Raw genomic sequence first — 24,035 nt, 5'->3', positions numbered from 1 at the left:
GGATTGGTGACATTTTCCTTCAAAATTATAGGAAGGGCTTTGTAAGCTGTGAGGAAGAATGGTGGGAGCCCTCCTCTCCCTCTGCGCAAGGGCCTGATCCTGAAGCTCCTCTGGAGCAGGAGGATAGTATTGACCTAGACTAGAGCAATGGTTCACTTCTGTGGCCACAGAAGGGCACAGTTCGGGAACTGACAGTTGGGCTGAGCTGGGAGAAGAGCAACCAAGGGGAGAGGAACGGGAAGAGAGAGAGCTGGTTGAAACTCCCTCACTAAAAAGTGTGCAGCCCATGAGCCCTAGAGCCAGGCGTCTGGATAGGGCAGCCTCTCAAAAGGCTCAGTGGTGGAGGGATCACATGGTGAGGAGATGGGGAAATGCAAGTAACTAGAGGGAAGCGGGAGGAACTCAATTGGGAGCACCTGCACTGTGAGACTGGATGCTGAATGTTTGTGCTGTGTGCAGTAAATCTCTCTGTTGCTGCAAAAGACTGCTTTCACCTTGTGTGCTGTTCTCTACAGTGAGGGGGAAGGTTAGCCTTGCCTGGCTGATGGGGTTTACTGAGGCCACGTATTCACAAAGCCTCAGGAAGCCCGAAGGGCAAGGATATGTACAGATAGTTTTATTGTTCTTTGGGTGGCAGGTACTTAAAGGTGTCGGAAACTAAATCTGATAAGGGGCAAGTTGGTGAACTCTTGTAACCTCACAATATCCCCTCCCTCCTTGTGACATGCTGCCGATGTATCAATGATGTATCAATGATGCTTCTGGGATGCATTATGGGAAGGGAGGGAAGGTCTTAAAAGGGCATGTAGCCAAATGTTTGGGGTTTTTACTCTGTGTGGGGACCTGTTGCGCAACAATAAAGATTGTGGTCTACTGACTGCTGTTTTGCTCCATTACTTGACTGGAACTTCCTTCTTTGCTAACTGTATAGACCCGCGGGGACTTGCACCCTGACGAGCTGAGCTGCCGAGCATCCTCGCACCCAGAATTTTCCTTAACAGTAAAGATACAGAAGCACTTGGGACACAATAAAGTGTGCAATCATAAGAGGTTGCCATAATTGCTCAAATTACAGCACCTCTTCAAATCCTCTCTCAAATGCCATGGCCTCCTGAGCACTACCCACTTGTGCCCACTTGTGAACCCACTCCCAGATGCTTTCATGAGAGCCACAATGCAGCTGAAGCAGCCCAGAAAAAAATGGTCTAAGACTGAAGGAATTGATCGACTTAAGCAGAACACAAAGAAGCAAAATCATCTCCCAGCATGCTCTGGCTCCCATGGCATGGAGAAATCGCATGAGGTTGGGCATGCGGGTGAGGGTTGCTCCTTTGCCCATCTCCCCCTTCTCCAAGCCATGGAGTTTGAAGAAGTTCACTCCCCAACCAGTGCTGGATTTACGTATAAGCTAAACAAGCTATAGCTTAGGGCCCCACTCTCTTGGGGGCCACCAATTTTTTTTAAAAAAAACAACTGGATGTACATTTCCAAAATATAAGATAAAAAACAAATAAAATAAAATAAAATAAAACCTACACACAGCAACAGTGTTTTGTGCTGTGTTAGCTGTTATGATGTAAGTAATGGGCCCCGCATATAGCATATATTCAGCACAAAAAACAGTGACAATTTGTTGTTGACAAAGGACAGCTGGACATATAAAGGGCCCCATTACCTTCAATAGGGATGCAGGTGGCGCTGTGGTCTAAACCACAGAGCCTAGGGCTTGCCGATCAGAAGGTCACATCCCCGCAACGGGATGAGCTCCTGTTGCTCTGTTTGAGCTCCTGCCTACCTAGCAGTTCGAAAGCATGTCAGAGTGTAAGTAGATAAATAGGTACCACTCCAGCAGGAAGATAAACAGCATTTCCGTGCGCTGCTCTGGTTTGCTAGAAGCAGCTTAGACATGCTGGCCACATGACCCAGAAGCTGTCTGTGGACAAATGCCAGCTCCCGCGGCCTATAGAGCGAGATGAGCTCCAAACTCCAGAGTCGTCCGCAACTGGACCTAATGGTCAGGGGTACCTTTACCTTCAATAGCTTAGGGCCTCATCAAACCTAAATCCAGCCCTGCCCCAACCTGCATGATCTCTCTGTGGCTGCTCCTTTGCCCACAATCTTCACCGCCCACGTGTGATCTCTCCATGCCATCAGAGTGGTGATCAGGCATTTGGGAGAAGAACCCCCGCCCCCATCACGATCTAGCCCTGGATAGAGTGGTCACTCCTCCTGAGACCACCTGGGAGAAGAGGCAGCCTCCGGGGCCAGCTGAGAGGTGCCAGAACGCTGTTCCAGAGGAAAAAAGTCCTGAGATCCCAAATCATCATAAAAGGCAGCTCTATGTATAATGCATTACCGTACGTTCAACTAGGAGGTCACTAGCACTAAGCTTGCCCTATCCCCAAATGGCCAGGGTTGCTTAACCAGCCTCAGCTGGTAAAAGGTATTGTTGTCCCAGTGTCCATCTGAGCCTGAAGCAATGGCACTGGCTCAAGAACTAATACCCTGTACAATTGCTCTTTCGAAGGGCATGTGGCCCAGACCACACAGGAAGCATGCCAGTTTGGTGAATCTGAGAACCACCTACCCATATCTACATGTCACAGAAATGTAAGGAGATTCAAACAAAGCGAACTTAAGGAAGACCAAAGACACCAAATCAGTCCTCCAGCATTTCAAAGCGGACAAGGGATCAAGGCAGCAGCTAAAGGGGGCAAGTTTATATTGGGACTAGATAAAGTATATGCAAACTACACTGAGGAAGAGGCAAAGAGCTAGCTGCACATGTAGACCTGGAGACGGCGTCATGGTGGTGCTTAAAATAAATTTATCACATTATAGAAGGGAACAGAATTAGGCTCAGATGGATATTTCAAGACTGCACCTCTTAAGAGCATTACATTGAAACACAACCCCCCCATAAGCTTAGCATATAACAGACCTGCAGAACTTGGCAGTAGGCAGGGGCCAAAATTAAAATAGGCTAAACTTCTTCAGGCCACAGATAGGTTTTTAGTGACTCACTTTCCAAGTAAAGGTATAATTAATGATTAAACTATTTTGCAAATAGCTGGATTCATTTGCCTTCTGATTTAACTGATCATCAAGGTTATTGGATATATCAGCTACTCTTCACTGCATGGTCATACGGTACAAACTGATATTCTCAAAAACACTTTTTTAATTCGGATATAATCAAGAAACTGCAATCAGCAAGCACTTCTTTATGAAGTCACCTTCAGTAAAAGACTTCCCAGCAACAGCAGTTTCTTTAGAAATCTGAAAACGAACCTTAGCAGCTGCCTCATTTTCTGAGTTTACTTTCTTGAAAAATGACGATGATGACTGTATTAAACACTATGCTCTGATTTGATCTTCCATTTCTTTTTATCACCCATTTTACAAAGTCACCCCAAAAACTTTAATGTTGGAACCCAAAAATCTCCACAGCAACTGCTCACATACAAAGGAATACTGAACAAAGGAATACCCAATATAAACAAAGGAATACTGGAGAGAGCACCACATACTTGTGTAACTTGGAGGGCAGCAGCAGAACAAGGGAGGGGAAGAAGCCCTCACGTTGTGACCACTCATCACATAGTGGGCTGCATTGGTGCTTGGCTGCACCCACTTTGTCCTGGTTCAACAGCAGTAACAACTGAACACACAGTAAAAAGATACGACTCTTGCTCCTCTCGGACTGATGATGGTTGGTGTCAGGGACCATGCTGAGGAGGGCTACAATGAGGAGGCATCTCCCCAGGAGCAGAAGGACAGTACAGATTTAGAACAGTGGTTTGCAGAAGGCCATAGTTCATCCAGTATTTCCCAGTATTTGCTGGGAAATACTGGATGAAGAGCAGCTAGAAGAAACACTGGAAGAGAGAGAGTTAACAGATTCACATTTGTTGAATAGCATCTCCCCCCTCCTCCACGTTCTAGGAGAGCTGAGAAAGTTGCAGAACAGAAAGCACAGAGACTACAAGCTCAGGTTACCAGATGTAGGGGTGAACTGAGAGGGACGGGGTGGGGTGGGGCATGTAGCCTTAATTGGAAACACCACCATTGTTAGAAGGAGGTGTTCTTATCCCTCGCTGTGATTATTAAAGAATTCTAACTGGTAAGAAGACTCTGTTCACTTTGTTCTGCCAAGGGGGGGAGGAAGACGATTCCTTGAAGCCTGTCAGTTGGCTGCCGTGGGTCACGTGACAAAGAGGAGAGAGTGAGCAGTGGTAACCCACCCACCAAGTTACATGACGGGCACAATCGTGACTAGTGGAAGGCAGGTTAAGACAAAGCACACATTACATCTTTACTTTCTATTACATCCGCTACATTTTTCACGGGCTGTTCGAAATCCTTTGGCCAACCACAAGCGGCCCATGGGGCATATGCTGTGCAGGATTGGAGCATAACATCAGTCTTTCCTCCCAACCCCCCCAAAAGGAGCAAATAGTGTGGGGATGGTGGATGCAGCATGGGGGCACACCCCCACGCCACAGCGTGTCTAGCCGCCATGCCCACTCTTTGGCCTTTGCCTCCCTCGCAGAAAGCTTTGCTTTATGTTTCTCTTGGCTGGAGCATGACAAGTGAAGCAGACTTTCAAGTATCAGGGGAACATTTGAGGGAAGCACCTGGTTTGACGCGTGTATCACTCATGCTAGAAATGTACCCTTGCTGGAAATATGTTAAGTTCAGGGTAGTTTCGCTACTGTTTCCAACTGTTGATTTCTGCTAATAAAAAGATGCTCTACAAAGCTATCGGCAGCTTGCTTGCTTGCTTGCTTGCTCCTGCGTAGCTCACATGCATTCAACTCCCGTTTCATCCTCTGTTATTTTTGCAAAGTAGCATAGCTTCCCTATTACCTAAAGAGTCTATCCAATGAAAATTAATTGAATTATTATATCACTTTGGGCTGCTTTCTCCTTTTGCCCATGAAATGAGATTTTATCCTTCTGCAGATCTACACAACACCATACAAACTGTTGCAGCTGAAGTGATTCCCTGCCCTCTTCAGTGCTGTAAAAATAAAAGCATAGCACCTTGAAAACAAATTGCCAATACATCTTCTAGCTAAAAGCATCATTCAGACCTAAACATTATTCCTTAGGAGGCTTTAAGGTGTGTCCTGCCTCTCACTGAATTCCATCCTTCAACCTTTACAAATAATAGCTATTTTCCCCACCTACTGTGAAATGGTTTGACTTATTCTACCCAGTTGCTCAAGGGGCATCCTCTTAAACCTACAACACTTACTCAAGCAAACTTACTCAAGCAAAGTTAATGTTGGGGTTTTTATTTCTCTACCTAGTTTGAATACTACAGATGATTAAAAGCTGCCAGCACATATGTGCCTCACATAATATCTCTCTCTCTCTCTCTCTCTCTCTCTCTCAAATTCCCACATATTTCCCACTTCACACACATTAGAAACAATAATAGGAGCATGTCAGAAAAAAGCTATACATAAGATATCGGGGGAGTAGATTGATTTACTGCTGGGATATTTTTTGCAAGATCTGGTTGTATAACAAAATCCAATCCGGGGATATTCTCACTGCTGTTCAAAATGCACAAGCCACAACCACAGAGAACTCATATTAAGTCATCCTGGCAATTCTACACATGTCCTGAAATCTCCAGGTCAAACTGCAGGTTGCCGTTAATGCCCAGAATACACTGACATCTCTCTTGCATTTTCTTTAATTAATTACAGCCACAGGAGTTTTTCTTGCGGGGGGGGGGGAGGGGAGAGTGTTGTTGGCAGGATCACGGGTTATGGGGAAGAGATTTATGCCTTCTGTCACCAGCTGTGCAACTCCCCACCCCACCCCCAATGTTGAGGATTCGTTGTTGATTTTTTCAAAAGTTCCCACTGGTGCTCCATGAGAACTTTTTAATACACTAATCCTAATTGTCCATTTGGAGGGGGTGTAAGACTCCTCACCTAGCATGCTGTGATCCCAATTACAGGGAGCAGAAGGAGGAGGCTGTTAACTAACTTCAGAAGAACAAGAGATGACCAAAAGTTTTTGTGGCCACCACTGACTATTAGCTGACCAAAGCTGACCTCAGAAACTTCTGAGATTGCATGGAGATCTCTGATGGATAGCAAAATCTTTGAAGTACAAATCAGAAAAAATGTGTATTTATATAACAGCTTTGCAGAGCATTCCTGTACCTGTTTCTCTGAAGGAGCACTGCTTACTCCCAGATAAATGTGCAAAGGATTGCAACCTAAGTTAATCTTTCTGAAGCACCTGTAATACTTTGTCTATTTTTCTGTTTCACAACAACTTTGCTATTTCCCTTGACTAAATGTATTTCAGCACTCTCAGGGATTCAGCAGAAAATACTTATCTTCTCTTCCTATTCCCCACATTTATGAAATGATCAGAAAATATAGCACAGCTGCCCAAGTGTGCCATTCTCTAGTCTTCAGCACACAGACAATGCTTTTACAGCATTTTCTAAACATCTTCAGTTGGAGCAGGGAAACAGGAGTAAAAGCATAAGAACTCTGCTGGATCAGACCAAAGGCCTACCTCGTCCAACGTCCGTCTCTCAGTGGCCAGCCAGTTGCCTCTGGGAAGCCCCTAAGCCGGGCACAAGCCCTCCTCCACGTAGGATCCACAGCAATTGGGATGCAGAGGCATACAGCCTCTGACACTGGGAGAAATTGTGGAGGTAACGCTCCACCTTGCGAAGGCAGACCTCGCACTAGACATGCAACAGTATGTCAAGGAGCGTTGCACCGGCTTTCCCTGACCTTTTCCCTAATCGGCTAGAAAACAGGGTTTTTCCCCTGACCGTTTGTCCTCTCACAGATTTGTTTACTAGACATAATGCTTGGATGGAGCATGACCGGGAACGCAGACATAATCAAGTACAGTGGTACCTCGCAAGACGAATGCCTCGCAAGACGAAAAACTCACAAGACGAAAGAGTTTTTTGTTTTTTGAGTTGCTTCGCAAGACGAATTTCCCTATGGGCTTGCTTCACAAGACGAAAACGTATTGCGCCTTTTTCTTAAAATCGTCAATGCATTTCCTATGGGAACCCGTGCTTCGCAAGACGAAAAATTCACAAGACGAAAAAACTCGCAGAACGAATTAATTTTGTCTTGCGAGGCACCACTGTATCGGGAAAAACATTCTAGGGAAACACCTGCTGACACATGTATTTGCTAATGCTGGAAATGTGCTTAGATGGAAATACGTCATGTTCAGGGTGGTTTCGCTACTGTTTTCAATTGTTGACTTCTGCTAATAAAAGGAGCCTCTACAGAACTAGCTGGCAGCTTGCTTGGAGCATGCTTGCCAGCATGCTTCTACACAGCTCACCTGCATTCAACCTCCCGTCGTATCCATTATTCCTACAGAAATCGAGCCACCAGGACTAGTAGCTGCTGACAGCTGCATCCTCTGCAAATTGGCCTAATCCTTTTCTAAAGCTGTCCAAGTCTGTGGCCATCACTCCATCTTGTCGTGAATTCCTGAGTTCACTATGCACTGTGTGTCAGGTCTTAAAAAGCAGAGAGGTGAGTTGCAGAACTCTATTCCTCTCCCTGCTGACAGAAGAACGTGCTGCCTGCAGGTGCATGATAAGCAACAATTGTGCTCTGTTTTCTCCCCACAACCAAAGTTTAACTGAGGTCAGGTGGAGAGGCAATCATCTGAATGCAGCAAAAATATTCCAACTTCTCTGCAGAAGCATTTATAACCAATGCCTGTGGCCACATCTATACATTAATCAGCCAAGCTCTCCTTGAAAAACAGAGGCTGCCAGCGCAAGTCATGCTGCAAATGCAAGTGAAGTACCGTCAGAAGAAACAAACAGCACCTGTAATTCGCTGAACAAAAACCGCTGTGGTCTAGTCGATAAGAGTGCTTGAATTTGACTCGGAATCGCAGGGCTCAGCATGAAGCTCACTTGGGAGACCTTGATCAGACCACTTTAAAAGATGAGAAGAGCCCTGCTAGATTTTAAAAATTGCTTTCATAAGCAACACGAGAGACCAAGAGACCCTTCCCTTTTTTTAAAAAAAAAAATAATATTTATTAATTTTTCCAATAACATAACATCAAAACAAAAACAGAGGATAGAACATAAAAGAGAAAAAAAAGAAAAATACAAAAATCCAAAAAAGAAAAGAAATCCCTCTTCCCCTCCCCCCAACATAAAATTCCCAAAAAACAAAAGCAAAAAACACCCGAACACCACACAAAAAAGAAAATCCCATTTTTTCCAATTCCTTCTTTTTTGACTTGGTTCCTCAGCCTCCTCCCACCTCCCTCTTTGTATACCAGTTTTAAATCCAATCCGCAAATTCCTTCCAATTTCACTGCTTTTTCACTTATTTGCTTTTACCCCTTTTAACCTTATTTCTTCCCCAACATCTCTATTCCAATAAACTTCAAGAAAAAATACAAAACTGTCCAATCCCCTAATTGCTAATTCACCATAAAGGGAAAAAAAGAATAATAATAAAAAGAAGGAGAATAACCTTAAATCTTAAACCCTATAATAATATATCCTTATATCTTAATGTCTTAAAATCTTTATCTTAATTCCCTGGAACCAAATAGAATCCTTCCATCATCCTCCAATAATACTTATTCAAACCATATTACTTTAAATTTTAGTTAAAAATTTCCAATTTATCCCACCATCTCTTCCCCCCGGTTTCGGGTACTGCCAATCCTTTTTACAAATTTTAAAATCTTTCCAGTCCACAAGATCAGTCAGCCAGGTTGTCTTATGTCCGAGGCCTTTAAATCATCTTCCTGGCCTGTCTGCCGAGTCTTTTTCGAGCCTAAGATTAAGTCCCCAAGCGCTTTTTCCTCAGCATCTCCTTTAATCTTCTTCAGCCAGCTTGCCAAAACTCCATGGTTCCTCTTGTAAGCCAAAAAAAAGTCCAAAGCTTGCTCCACACTTTCTTTAAAGTTACTGAATTTCCCTTCTCCAAACTTTCTCGTAGTGCCTCCAGAATGTACCTTATCAGACCTAAATCGCTCAGTCCATATGTGGCACTGCTTTCCCAGATCTGTCCTTTGAACTCTTTGATCTCATAGTCCATTTTTTGTCCATCAGTTTGAGGCTCTGTTACTGTAACTTCCACAGACAGTTCCTCTTGCACAGACAGGACCTGTTCTGTTTGTTCCATCTTCTTCTCTGATGCCCATCCTTGCGAATTTATTTCCTTTTCTTGAACTGGGCCTGATAATTTATTTACTTGTTGCGTCAAAATATCTGCATTTTTCTTCAAATCAGAAACACCAAGTTCAAGAACAGTCAGTTTTTTTGCAAATTGTTCAAACAGAGCTGTTATTTTTCCTGCCATATTCCCAGGCTTGTTCTTTCAATGTTATCTTACTGTCAAGGTCAATTGCTTAACTCCAGTCTGCAAGATTGCAGCCTGTGTTGGAAATTTCCATCAGAAAGAATAACAATGTAACAATCCTATGTGTCTTTCTCCAACAGTCTACAACAATCTGTTACAGTTTCCTTTAGTTGTATTTTATCCACTTTTCAGCAACAGTTATAGTTCAGCTCCTTTCCAGAAAAAGTCCAGAAATTCATTTCTCCATTAATCCATCCTTTCTTGATAATTATTTTCTAGTTATAAAAACTCTCTCTTTGTTTTTTCCTTCTTTTGACAGCCCGTTCCCGGGCTCGAGGTGGTAGAAAATAAAGTCAAATTTCACTGCTCTGCAGGGCTATAAACTGTCAAACAATCTCCCCCTCTTCCCCTGCTTCCGAGGGGGGGGGGGCTTGAAAGGCTTAGATGACAGACTTGTTTCCTTAGTACGATACTTTTCAGAGGCACCAGCTCTTTCTCTTTTGCCTTGATCTTTCTACAAAGTGGAAGGTGGGCTTCCTGTTTTACCCTTCCATCAAATGCCAGATTCCAATAATTTATAATCCAATTTCCGTTACTTACAAAGTTTCTTTTTGTCCAAATGTCCACAGGAAAAGTTGGCGCTTCCTGACAGCAGCTATGTGGCTTCGCTCCCCGAAAACAGCGATCGATCCAAAGTGCCGCGCCACTCACCCCACGTCGCTCCGGAGCCCCGAAACCGGGTCTCCCCACGAGTAGGGGAGGCGCTAATGGCACAAGCCGGATCCCAAGCCCACGGTCTTCCTCCGACCGTGGTTTTTTGCGGGTCTCCGCCTCGCTGTAGGTGGTCAGACCCTTCTTTTCGGAGAGCGGTCTCCTCCGAGACGGAGGAAATCCGCCATTGCCAGGCAAGCCCACCAAGAGACCCTTCCCAACCCCCTCAGCTAATCTTTTTAGAGCACCTTGCTTCTTCTGGCATCAGGAGAACCAAGGAAGTTGCAGCAAAGAGAAGGTGCAGAGCCTTTGCTCCTCACTCTGCTGACAGAGAAAGATGAGGGTGCACAATGTGCATCAGCCAGTGCTGAATGGAAGGAGCAGGGGAGTGGGATTTCTTTGGGTGCCTGAATTCACAGTCGCTACAGGTGCCAGGAAGCCTATGAATTTATGGTGGCTTGCTCACAGGGTGCTTTATGAACCAGTTTACTGTGTTGTGATGTGGGTAAAATAAGTTCACACTAGACATACAGGACATGGTAGCTAGAAAACAATTCTCTCTAAGATGCAGAGATCTGCCACAATATCAGAAGGAAATTATGGAATGGAAAATTTAAACCATTTTTTAAGGCTTTCTCATTTAAAACAGGTTTCTTTGGGCATAAACACTATAGATACTAAACTACTGCAAATGCCAGAATAAATACTGGTATTTTAGGCAGCCTGGTATAAAAGAGCCATAGATTTTTATTTTTAAATCAAGCTTGGTTTCGCCTAGCTCTCACAGTTTCCTATAGACCAAAATTTTCAGTACAGCATTAAATATGTTTTTCATCTGTCTCTTGTGAAAGAGATAAGAATCTGACAGCCTGAACAATAGATAATAGAATGATGCCTTGTCATAACTTCCCAATCCCTTGTTTGTGGAAAGAGTGGGGGAGAAACAGGTGGTTCTAAGCTTTTAAAGCTATCATCTGGCAGATAATAAAATAAGCTGAAATCGTTTCGGTGTGATGGATTTAGTCTAAGGCCATCTTTCAGAATCTTGGAGGCGCTATATTAACAGCTAAGCAACCAAAAGGACCAGTTGCTCTCACTTAAAGAAGCATGGCTCAAGAGAAAAATACCATACACAATTTGAGTACTTATTTCTTTACACATAGAAAATTCTTATGTTTGAGTGGCAGATCATTGTCTTGAATTCAGTAAACATCAGCCATTTCTTATGTGCCAATGAATTATAGTTGGGAGTAGGCATTACATTCTGAGAGATTTGCTTGAAGACATGCAAGGGCTACAATGGATTAATATTGTGCCTCATAGAGGGCAGATCATAAGAGAAGGTTTAAAAAACCCAGTTCAGTGACACCTTAAAAGAGGGCTTAATGGCTATTGAACTTTTGCTTGTACTGAGGCTCTAATAAGAAGACTAAGAGTGCAAGTCTATTCATGTCTACTCAGAAGTAGGTACCACCTAGTTCAATGGGGCTTACTCTCAGGTAAGGGCTCTCAGCATAGGGCTGACACTTTACACAGGAATAAATTATCTAATGAAACATACGCTTATGTAAACTGTTTAGGAAAATAGGCGCTGCTTAGTTTGGGGATCTGAGCATTTAGTAGTAGTATTCTTTAAAGTACTGGTGGCAATGGCAACCCCTTTTTGGCAGTTCTGCCACAAGTTCAAAATATTATAGAGAGCCACTCTAAGGCACACTGGAATGCATATTCCATCTGCTAAGTCTTTGGGTGCTTTTGCTTTATTCTTCCAGATGAGGAAACCAGAAAAGCAAGACAAAGGAGTCAGTCTCATTATGCCATGGTCATGCCTTTGGCTCCTCCTGTCTTTGTCCAGAAGTGCCACATATTCTTGCTGCCTGTTCCAGTTGGGGTAGCCATGCTACTGGTTGGCCACCAATGCTTTAAAGAGACGAAAACAGTTATCCATAGTCTCTACACACCCACCCATGAGAGAGAGAGAGAGAGAGAGAGAGAGAGAGAGAGAGAGATGAAGCTTACAGGATAAATTCCGTTAGATTGCACCATTTTGAAGAGTCCACTTTGTGCATCATCTCTTGAAAAGATTTCCCACACAAAGGCAGGTTTTGTAACATGAGGGATTCATTGCAGATAACCCCTTGTTGTGCACCTAGAACAAAAAGAAAGGATCTTTTAAAACCAACAAGGAAGCATTAATGATTTCTCAATCTCTCGCTGGAGAGAGATTGAACTAAACAGTTTGAAAACACATATCAAAAGAACATAAACCAATTTTTAAAAGGATCGGTGGTTTTTGTTTTTTTGAAAAAGATAAACCAATTTTGAAAAGGATCATTTTGCCTACTTTATGTCTCAGAGCTGATTTGGACATGATAAAATAAAGGCTTTTGTAGCATAATTTATTCCCTTGACAGAAATCAAATCATAGAGATGGAGCAAATTTTGTGTGCACAGAAGTCCTCAGCATCTCCAGTTAAAGGATCTTAAGCAACAGACCAGGAAACACCTAGCAGAGTTGCTGGCAGAGTTGCACTATTAGACTAGACAGAACTATTAGACAGGCTTCCCATACATGTCTGGCTGATGACTGTAAGAACAGGATGCTGGATTACATGGGTCTTGAGGTTTATAACAAGGTCAATTCATATTTAAGTCAGTGGACCCAGTTTTACATTTAGAAAGACTGCCAGACTACAAGCCAGCTCACACATTCTTTGCTAAAATAAAACTGAATGTGGCATTTGGAAGTGTATGTGGAGGCCATGGCGGTACTGCCATGTTGGCTGGAAACAGAACAAGTGCACAATTGCATGAACATCTCAAAAGACATTACTTCCTAGTTAGGTCTAGGTCTAGAGCTCATCTAACTGATCTAACCCAGGGTTGAATCTAGACACATAGTTGTTTGCATGGAACTTCAAAGGAAGCAGCCACTGGCACAAAGAAAAGGCAAGAGCGTCAGCTCTGCAGTTGGCAAATTGATCCCAAATCACAGCAATGCTATGCTTCAAGTAACCATTTTGCATGTCCTACTCAGCAGTTGTAAAACATGGTGATTTTACAAAGGCTGCTCCAGTAATGTGGATGAAAGGTCTGTGAGTTTCGATGTTGTTCACAACTCATAATTACTGCACTGTGCAACTTGTGCATGCTAAAAATATAAATAAATGTGTGGTTTATGTTTGAAAGGCTGTGGGATCATATAAACCCCACATATCATTTGCTTACTTTTTTGTACTTTACAGTGTGGGTTAATATTGACTTGCATGACATCTGTGCAGCAGTAAAATTTTACTGGAAAAAGGAAGGTCTCAGGAAGTACATGAGTTCTTAACTTGCAAATGGTGTCATGTTTGATAACTTCTCCTAAGTATTTTATTTATGTTGCTTTCTTGGGATCCACTTCATCCAAACAAAGAATTGATACTGTCAGGTTTTCTGTTGACGAAGCGTAAACAAACACCACCCTCATAAATAGAATAGAATAGAAATTTATTTGTCATTGTCCGTATATACACAGTATACACAACAACGAAAATCAAACACCCACCCAAAGACCGGCTTCACATACACATTTGCACGTACCTCCAACACTCTCATCCCATTCAGACATAATCTATAAAACATACATAATCCAGAATATGACATGACCTATTAAAAGCATAACATGACCTAAACCCTATCTCATTCCTTCCTACTCCCTACTTGCTATTTCTTACAACTGGCCCTGAGATCATTATTTAGTGCAATCAGAGCTCTTGGATAGAAACTATTCAGAAGGCGTGTGGTTCGTGTTTTCATTGTCCTATATCTTCTGCCCGAAGGCAACAGTTCAAAGAAGTTGTGAGCAGGATGGGTGGGATCTCTCAGGATATTGTGTGACTTCTTCAAAGTGCGAGACGTGAAGATCTCATCCAGGGTTGGTAGCTGGAGCCCTATAACATTCTGGGCAATTTTTGTTATTCTCAGTAAAGCTTTTTTATCCGTTTCAGAGCTGCTTCCATACCACGATAATATACTATAGGTTAAGACACTCTCGATGGTACTGTGATAATAGGACAGGAGTAGGTGCTGAGATAGATTCAGTCCCCTGAGCATTCTCAGGAAATACAACCTCCCCTGCACCTTCCTCACAACCATGTTAATATTTGCAGTCCATGAGAGGTCCTCAGAGATATAAATGCCCAGGTATTTAAAACTACCAACCCTCTCCACCTCCTCGCCATTTATGTGCAATGGTAAAAATACACTTTTCTTTCTCCTAAAATCAACTATGAGTTCTTTGGTTTTTTTGGTGTTAAGCATAAGATTGTTTTCTTTACACCATTGAATTAACCCCTGTACTTCTTTCCTGTAAGCAGTCTCATCGTTCTCACTAATGAGCCCCACCACTGTTGTATCATCCGCGAATTTGATGATTGTGTTGGACTTATACAGTGGGGTACAATCAGATGTGTACAGGGAATAGAGAAAGGGACTTAGCACACATCCCTGAGGAGCTCCTGTGCCTAAAATTAGAGTAGAAGAATAGTAAGGTCCCATTCTCACTGTCTGCGGCCTGTCAGTCAGGAAATTCCTTACCCACAGACAGATCTTCTGATGTATACCCAAATTGATCATTTTAAGAAATAACCTGTCTGGCAAAATTGTATTGAAGGCAGAACTGTAGTCCACAAACAACAGCCTTGCACAGGTTCCCTGTCGTTCTAAATGACTCAGTACAGTGTGGACAACGATGGAAATAGCATCATCAGTAGATCTATTTCTTCTGTATGCAAACTGGAACGGGTCTAGAGTGGATCATTTATAAATCATTTATATGGGAATCCAAATCAGGGGTAGGCAACCTAAGGTCCATGGGCCACAAGCAGCCCACAGGGGTCATTTAACCAGCCCACAAGCCGCCCCCGAACTGAGCCACCTGCTCAGCGAGTCCCCGTGCGCTGCACTAAACCGGCACAGCATGGTGACTTGCTTTCATGGTGCCGGAAATCGCATCTGCTCAGACACAGACAGAAGACAGAAGTAATCTATATTGGACACAACAATTTAGAAAAAGTAAAAAATTTGAGGTCTTAGTGTTGAATGGTCTCTTTAAATTTGAAGGTTCATTATTGTTCCACAAGATGTGTATGTCGTTAAGGGCCAGAGCAAATAACGTGACCCAGTTTTACAGCTGTGAAGCAGTATAGCAGGTGCTGTTAAGTTGTGTTAATTAAGCTGTGTCAGCACCTAGCTCTCTCAGTACCCTGGTGGTTGGGTCGGTCATGCTTGTTGATGTATTTAGTGTAAAAGGAGTTTTTGTTTTTGTTATTAAAACCTTGCTAAAGTTATTTTGCGTTCCTTGTAATGTGTGGTCTCCCTAGCTAGCTTTCTGCAGCGCAACTAATCTGCAAATAGCCAACACTTAGAACAAAGGAAGGAAGTCAATATGTGTATTTGTATGTAATGACTAAATTAGGATGAAGATATGGTTTTATTTGTAGATGTCTGCTTTGTCTTTTGTCTTGTTTTTTTCTGTTCTCTTTTTCTTTCTTGTTTGAATAGTATTATTTTGGATTCAATGTTTGTAATTTTTGTTGTTATTTCACATTGAAAGTAATAAAAAAAAAATTTAAAGAAAAGAATCTGTGCCCCAAGGTCCTTGAGCTTCCAGCCCAGAGTCTCATAGTTCCTTGCTACACACCAAGGGATGGCAGTATCATTTGAATGCACATGGATCAGAAGGGAGGAGTTGTGGCCAGTGGGCCTTGGCAACTTCTCTGTCACTTCTTGAATCGTTGCACCCAGGACATCCTGCTACCTCTGCACACTGCTGCCTCTGTCCCCCTCAGTAAGGAGTCACCTTCTACCAGTGCTTTTTTTCGGGGGGGGGGGAGGTGCTGGTACTCACTCTCCCTGGCATTTCTGGCAAGGGGAGGAAGAAGGGAAGGCAGCAGAAGCAGCAGCTGTGGTGGTGGACAAGGAGGAGGAGGAGAAAGATAAGAGAGGGAGGGAGGAGAGAGGGCTGCCCATCTGCCTGCCTGCCTGAGAGCCTGGGCACTTGCCTGGCACCAGGACTGCTGGGCATCGGTGAAAAACTGAGCAGGCAGAAGAGGATTGGGGCATTCTGGGGGAGGCAGCAGAACTGGGGGCTCTCACATTGCCTGGCTCCCAACGGGGATGTGGCAGGAGCTGGGAAAGGGCGTCCTGCTTGGTGCTCAGGGATTTTTCCTCTCCCTCCACTCCATTGCCTTGGAGACAGGGAAGAGTTCAAGCATGTAGGGCGGAGGCCTCTGGAGCAGCCCAAGCCAGCTTCCCACGGCTCACAGCAAACCTGCAGTGGCTGCTTCAGGGTGCCCTGGCCTGTCAAATGTAGCATAGGCAGGGGACAGGCTTCTCATGGTCTCATCTCAGATGGAAAAGAGGGAAGGGCTCCTGCACATGCAGGTCTTGTGGAGGAAACAGAATCTCTGTAGCAAATGTCATTTACATGCCATAACCAGCCATTGGTGGTGGTAGTAAGACTTGCCACTCCATGAAAGTGCTGCATGAAGTGGGTGAGGGGCAGGCAGGGAAACACCAATGCAATCCTTTCACATTGCTGTATTCTCAGCAGTGGAAAAACATTCCTCAGTAATACATAAATTGGACCACTTGTTCCATCCAAAGTATTTCTGCATGCCTTAAATCCTTCATTAAAAAAAAAAAAAGCAGAAAGGGAGCAATGCATCAATTATACTTGGCTTTGGGCTGTACTGCAGGCCAAGAAATAATCTGACTAGATTTTAACAGATGTATTATATTAAAAATCTATGTTTGCATATCCATGCTTTTAAATCCCAGGAACCACTGTTTATTGTATCTGTGCAGCACTTAAAAAGCAGTTGTCAGCTACTAAAGAATAGTACAGTCATGTAGAAAATGATACTTTTATTACCTGCAACAGAGATTATCTAGCTTCATCTATCTATCACAGATATTTCAAAAATATGCACTCTCTAAGAATGAAAGGTAGAAATTAACTAGGTCTGGATTTTTTTTATCTTGTTGAATATTTAGAAGTGTAAATTTATATGCAAATATTCATTAGCTTTATTGATAGTACAGTACATGCATGTTCCTGATAACTCATTGTCAAGCATGTTGTTGTTGTTATTTCTATGCGGCCTGTCAGGGGCTTGCCATCAGAACAGGGTAGGGAAGCAGAGGGGCAGTTCTGAACCTCTGGAACCTCTGAAAATCTTGCAAAGCAGTTCCTCTTCCTGTGGTGAGGAAAGCCCCACCTCCAGAGGGGAAAAGGGGAAAGGACCGAAGGATGCTGCTGGGAGCCTCAGCACCGCTCCTGGCCAAGCCGGCCAGGAGGGAAGCACGCCCCTTCCGTCACCCACCCTGCACAGAGGTGTAAAATGCAAAGAAGGAAGGAAAAGGCTGGGGGTGATGAAGCTCTTATGCTGGGGGAGGTCCCGGAAACAACCACTCCCGGATTCTGCTAGCGATTGAGGCAGATATGAACTTGTGGCTCTGCACTATAAATAGTTTTGCTCCAAAATAAAATCTGAAAAAGACAGGTCGGAGTCCTGACTCACGAGCAGCCACCATTGCCATCTGACACCGCCCATCTGACTGGGTTGCCCCAACCATGTCCCACCAAAAAATAGTAAAAGCACAATACAACATCACATACTAAAAACTTCCCTGAATGTCTAATAATAATAATAATAATAATCACATAGCTGTTTATCTGTTTGACATCAGCTGGGACAGCATTCCACAGAGCAGGCGACACTACCAAAAGGCCTTCTGCCTGCTTCCTTGTAACCTCACAACCTCACATTTGGCAATGAGGGAACCAGCAGAAGGCCCTCAGAGGTGGACCTCAGTGTCTGGTTTTGGACGATGGAGGTGAAGATGCTTCTATTACATATAATAATAATACCTTTATTGTCAATGTACAACCTGTGTACAATGAAATTAACCGAGCCTCCCCCCAAAAAACACTCAATCTTATTGCACTCTGTGTGCTTGTCGCACAAAACACCAACCCCAAAAGTCAGTTGCACTATATTATTTTCTGTTTAGCAGCCTATCAGCCCATGGATAGAAACTGTTTTTTAGCCTGTTGGTACGACTGATTATACTTCTATATCTCCTGCCAGAGGCTGGAAGATTAAAGAGGTGCTGGCCACTCTCCTAAGGCAACGATCGCTTGCAAAGTCATCTGTCAGGCTCAGGTGACAGCCCATGATATCATGTGCTGTGTTCACCACCCTCTGTAAAGACTTTCTGTACGTGGCTGTATCACCACACTGTGATGCAATATGAGAGGACACTTTTTATTGTAGACTGGTATTTGTTGTTTAACATTGTCCTTTTGTTTAACATTGTCCTTTTGCAGGACCCTGAGAAATGGAGTCTTTTTTGGGCCTTCCTAACCGCCTGTGTTATATTGTTTTTCCAAGTGAGGTCTTCACTAAGGTAAACTCCCAGGAATTTAAAGGAAGAGACTCTCTCCACACAACCCTCCCCCCCCCCCCCCGATATACAACAGGGCTAGTTCCGCTCTCTTCCTCCAAAAGTCCAACACCACCTCCTTTGTCTTGGTAATATTTAGGTGCAAGTTATTCTCTAAGCACCATGGGGTATGTTATGTACTGAAGTTCTCACCCTGGGCCAGCAGGGGGATACTGTAGATAGTTATGCAAATAAGGGGTCGAAAGTGATGTTCAGTGATTGGATAGTTTTAGAAAGTTGTTACAATTATGTGTACTGGAGCTCTATATAAGCAGGCTGACTGAACCCTTCAGCTCAGTTCTGTTCTGGCCTCTGAATAAACAAGAGCTGTTTGAAGAATCGCTGTGTCCTCTGATATGTTCACCCACAACTTAACACTGGCGACGAGGATTGGATCATGGACATCAGAGCACAGCCAGATGCGGCCACCCTCTGAACTGAGCGAAATCACTGAGCGAAATCACTGAACAGAACCAATTCAGAGCTGACTGTTCTGGCTAGAGCACGGTGTTCCATCCATCGCCCTCCACGCCGGCATCGGAATCATGGCTTCACTTGTGCCTCTACTGCTGATTGCGCCAGCCTCTGAATCATGGGACACCTACCTCGCTCGGTTCAACTACTACCTCCAAGCCAATGAGCTGACAGAAGTATCACAGGAGCAGAAGCGGGGCCTATTCCTGAAGCAGTCCAGGCAGCACCGTGGGACACAATTCAAGAGAAGCTCCGCAATCACTACGCGCCAAAGCCGTCCAAGATTGCTGCCCGCCATGCGTTCTACCACCGGAACCTGGCAGAGGGGGAGCCAATTAACAACTACACTGCCGTCCTCCGACAGGCTGCAATGAACTGTGAGTTCCGAGACTTAGACGATGCCCTGATGGATCGAATCGTCTGCGGGGTCCAGGACATCCGTCTGCAACAGTGTCTCCTCACCAAGCCAGACCTCACGCTGCAGAAAGCCATTTAGGAGGCCGTGGCCTCGGAAGCTGCGGAGATCCGCAAGGCCAGCAGCCCGCGTCTTGCTAGGAAGCCAGTTCCAGTGCATTACAAAGAGGCCAGCAGTGATGAGGCATCCTCTAGTGAAGACGATGATGTGCACCAAACAAAGCGGGAGCGCAGGAAGCTCCAACAGAAGTCCAAGGGCCAATTGGAATGTGCCAGTTGCAGAGGCAACCATTCCCGTGCAAAGTGTCGATTCAGAGACGCCATCTGTCGGAAGTGTTCCAGAAGGGGCCACATCGCTAAGGTCTGCCGATCGGCTCCGTCCAGCACCCCCCCTTCACCGACTCGCAAGTCCAAGTCTTCACTCCAGTCCGCCAAGGAAAGCTGTTTCGCTCTCACCAACTGCCACTGCCCGTCTGGAATCACGATTAGCCAAACCGACTCGCCTACGTGACGCAAACTGAACTGATGTTAATATTTTCTTGCTGAAACTTTTTATTAAGTAGTCTGACATTTTGATGCTTGTGTAAGGAGGCTCAGAAGGAGTGACTTGGACAGTTTATCCACATCAGTGGATGTCAGGGACTGGGCAGTGGAGGAATGGTGGAGATGGCTTCCCCAGCCTGACCCTTCCAGAGAAGAAGATGACAGTTGAGAATTACAACAGGGGTTTGAGGGAGGCCACAGCTCAGAAGCAGATGAGGTGAAAAGCTGGGAAATAATGGGAGAGGAGGAGCAGGCAGAGCCGGAGCAGCTGGCTGACAGTTATCACTAGAAAGCATCCCAGACCCACCATCTCCCAGAACCCAGCAAGCCTTAAAAATAGGAGAGCAAATGGTAAGGACTTTTCCTTGTCTTATCTGTTCCTGGCAACCTGCCGTGGGGATTGGTTCCTCTGCCGCCTGACAATTAACAGCCCATTCATGGCGGTGGGGGGGAAAGAGAAACTGACAGTTCAGGGGCACTGTGGTGGGGTAGTAACATGTGACAGGTGACGCGCAAGCAGAAATAGATTATAAATATAGACATTAGGTTCTGCCTAGAGACAGGGCATGAGGAGTTGGACATTATCCTTCCATGTCCTTATCTGTAATCCTTTTCAGCCTATCTCTGTGTGTCTCTGGGTAAATGGGTACCTGAGGGGCAGGGAGGATGGGAGTTGTAGCCCCCAAACAGCTGGAGACCCAAGTGTTATGTACTGAAGTTCTCACCTTGGGCCAGCAGGGGGATACTGTAGATAGTTATGCAAATGAAGGATCGAAAGTGACGTTCAGTGATTGGATAGTTTTAGAAAGTTCTTACAATTATGTGTACTGGAGCTCTATATAAGCAGGCTGACTGAACCCTTCAGCTCAGTTCTGTTCTGGCCTCTGAATAAACAAGAGCTGTTTGAAGAATCACTGTGTCGTCTGATATGTTCACCCACAACTTAGAATCATAGAATCATAGAGTTGGAAGAGACCACAAGGGTCATCGAGTCCAACCCCCTGCCAAGCAGGAAACACCATCAGAGCACTCCTGACATATGGTTGTCAAGCCTCTGCTTAAAGACCTCCAAAGAAGGAGACTCCACCACACTCCTTGGCAGCAAATTCCACTGTCGAACAGCTCTTACTGTCAGGAAGTTCTTCCTAATGTTTAGGTGGAATCTTCTTTCTTGTAGTTTGTATCCATTGCTCCGTGTCCGCTTCTCTGGAGCAGCAGAAAACAACCTTTCTCCCTCCTCTATGTGACATCCTTTTATATATTTGAACATGGCTATCATATCACCCCTTAACCTCCTCTTCTCCAGGCTAAACATGCCCAGCTCCCTTAGCCGATCCTCATAAGGCATTGTTTCCAGGCCTTTGACCATTTTGGTTGCCCTCCTCTGTACACGTTCTAGTTTGTCAGTGTCCTTCTTGAACTGTGGTGCCCAGAACTGGACACAGTACTCCAGGTGAGGTCTGACCAGAGCAGAATACAGTGGCACTATAACTTCCCTTGATCTAGATGCTATACTCCTATTGATGCAGCCCAGAATTGCATTGGCTTTTTTAGCTGCCGCGTCACACTGTTGGTTCATGTTAAGTTTGTGGTCAACCAAGACTCCTAGATCCTTTTCACATGTACTGCTCTCAAGCCAGGTGTCACCCATCTTGTATTTGTGCCTCTCATTTTTTTTGCCCAAGTGCAATACTTTACATTTCTCCCTGTTAAAATTCATCTTGTTTGTTTTGGCCCAGTTCTCTAATCTGTCAAGGTCGTTTTGAAGTGTGATCCTGTCTTCTGGGGTGTTAGCCACCCCTCCCAGTTTGGTGTCATCTGCAAATTTGATCAGGATGCCCTTGAGTCCATCATCCAAGTCGTTGATAAAGATGTTGAATAAGACCGGGCCCAAGACAGAACCCTGTGGCACCCCACTAGTCACTCTTCTCCAGGATGAAGAGGAACCATTGATGAGCACCCTTTGGGTCCGGTCAGTCAGCCAGTTACAAATCCACTGAGTGGTAGCATAGTCAAGACCGCATTTTACCAGCTTCTTTACAAGAATATCATGGGGCACCTTGTCAAATGCCTTGCTGAAATCAAGGTAGACTACATCCACTGCGTTCCCTTCATCTACCAGGCTTGTAATTCTGTCAAAAAATGAGATCAGGTTAGTCTGACATGACTTATTTTTCAGAAATCCATGCTGACTATTGGTGATCACAGCATTCCTTTCTAGGTGCTCACAGATTGTTTGCTTAATGATCTGCTCCAGAATCTTCCCTGGTATTGATGTTAGACTGACTGGGCGGTAATTATTTGGGTCCTCTCTTTTCCCCTTTTTGAAAATAGGGACAACATTTGCCCTCCTCCAGTCTGCCGGGACTTCGCCTGTTCTCCAGGAATTCTCAAAGATGACTGCCAGTGGTTCTGAGATCACATCTGCCAGTTCTTTTAATACTCTTGGATGCAGTTCATCTGGCCCTGGAGACTTGAATACATCTAAACTAGCCAAGTATTCTTGTACTATCTCCTTAGTTATTCTGGGCTGTGTTTCCTCTGCTGAATCATTTCCTCCAAATTCTTCAGGTCGGGCATTGTTTTCTTTATCGGAGAAGACTGAGGCAAAGAAGGCATTGAGGAGTTCAGCCCTTTCTGTGTCCCCTGTTTGCATTTCACCATCTTCTCCTCTGAGTGACCCCACTGTTTCTTTGTTCTTCCTTTTGCTACGAACATACCCATAGAAGCCTTTTTTGTTGCTTTTAACCTCTCTAGCAAGCCTGAGTTCATTCTGTGCTTTAGCTTTTCTGACTTTGTGTCTACACGTGTTGGCTATTTGTTTGAATTCCTCTTTGGTGGTTTCCCCCCTTTTCCATTTTTTGTACACATCCTTTTTTAATCTTAACTCAGTTAAAAGTTCTTTAGATAGCCACCCTGGCTTCTTTAGGCACCTTCCATGTTTCCGTCTCATTGGTATTGCCTGAAGTTGTGCTTTTACTATCTCCCTCTTAACAAACTCCCAGCCATCATGAACTCCCTTTCCTTTTAGTTTTACTGTCCATGGGATCTCACCCAGCACTTCCCTAAGTTTTATGAAGTCGGCTTTCTTAAAGTCAAGAAATTGAGTCCTAGTATGCTTGGCTGCTCCTTTCCGTTGTATAGTAAACTTCAGAAGAGCATGATCACTTGCGCCTAATGATCCTTCCACTTCTACCCCATTAACCAGGTCATCGACATTGGTTAGGACCAGATCTAAAATGGCTGTTCCTCTTGTTGCTTCTCCCACTTTCTGGACAATGAAGTTGTCTGCAAGGCCAGTGAGGAATCTGTTTGACCTTATGCTCTTGGCTGAGTTAACAGGGTAGATCAGGCAACCTAAGGTCCGAGGGCTGGATGCGGCCCAATCACCTTCTCAATCCGGCCCACGGACCATTGGGGAATCAGCGTGTTTTTACATGAGTAGAATGTGTCCTTTTATTTTAAATGCATCCCTGGGTTGCTTGTGGGGCCTGCCTGGTGTTTTTACATGAGTAGAATGTGTGCTTTATTTAAAATGCATCTCTGGATTATTTGTGGGGCATAGGAAATTGTTTTTGTTTTTTTCAAAATATAGTCCGGCCCACCACATGGTCTGAGGGACGGTGGACCAGACCACGGCTGAAAAAGGTTGCTGACCCGGATGTAGATACTTTTTGAACCTCCCCCCGTACGCTGATTCATCTCCACCTGTAATTAGACCCATTACGGTAGTATCATCTGCAAACTTAATAATTACAGTGGGTGGATCAGATGAAATACAGTCATATGTATACAACAAGTAGAGGTAGGGACTTGGCACACATCCCTGTGGGGTGCCAGTGCTGAGCTTCAGGGAGGTAGATGCAACAGGCCCAATCCTCACTGTTTGTGTCCGATCCCTCAATAAGCCTTTAATCCAGTCACAGATGGTAGAAGAAAGGTCTAGTTCCATCAGCTTTTTGATAAGAATGTCTGGAAGGATGGTATTAAAAGCCAAGCTTTAATCAATAAACAACATTCTAACATGAAATTCTAACATAATTCCCCAGTCTC

The 24,035-nt window shown here is 44.3% G+C and overlaps 1 protein-coding gene and 1 long non-coding RNA gene across 2 annotated transcripts in view; one reads left to right on the top strand and one right to left on the bottom strand.

Annotated features, from left to right (window-relative positions):
* LOC310680200 overlaps positions 1 to 24,035 on the top strand; it is a 179,585-nt gene that overhangs the window by 26,417 nt on the left and 129,133 nt on the right. The window lies entirely within an intron of this gene.
* LOC310680255 (receptor activity-modifying protein 3-like) overlaps positions 1 to 24,035 on the bottom strand; it is a 61,118-nt gene that overhangs the window by 13,587 nt on the left and 23,496 nt on the right. The window contains exons 3-4 of the mRNA XM_083446632.1: positions 12,078 to 12,207; positions 6,550 to 6,744 (exon numbers count right to left, since the gene is read on the bottom strand). Coding sequence (XP_083302758.1) covers positions 6,550 to 6,744; positions 12,078 to 12,207 — 325 coding nt within the window. The remainder of the gene's footprint in view (positions 1 to 6,549; positions 6,745 to 12,077; positions 12,208 to 24,035) is intronic.

Source organism: Podarcis tiliguerta (genome assembly GCF_965153285.1).
Source record: "Podarcis tiliguerta genome assembly, chromosome: 6".
Lineage (NCBI taxonomy): Eukaryota > Metazoa > Chordata > Lepidosauria > Squamata > Lacertidae > Podarcis > Podarcis tiliguerta.
This window is presented reverse-complemented; position numbering and strand designations above follow the sequence as displayed.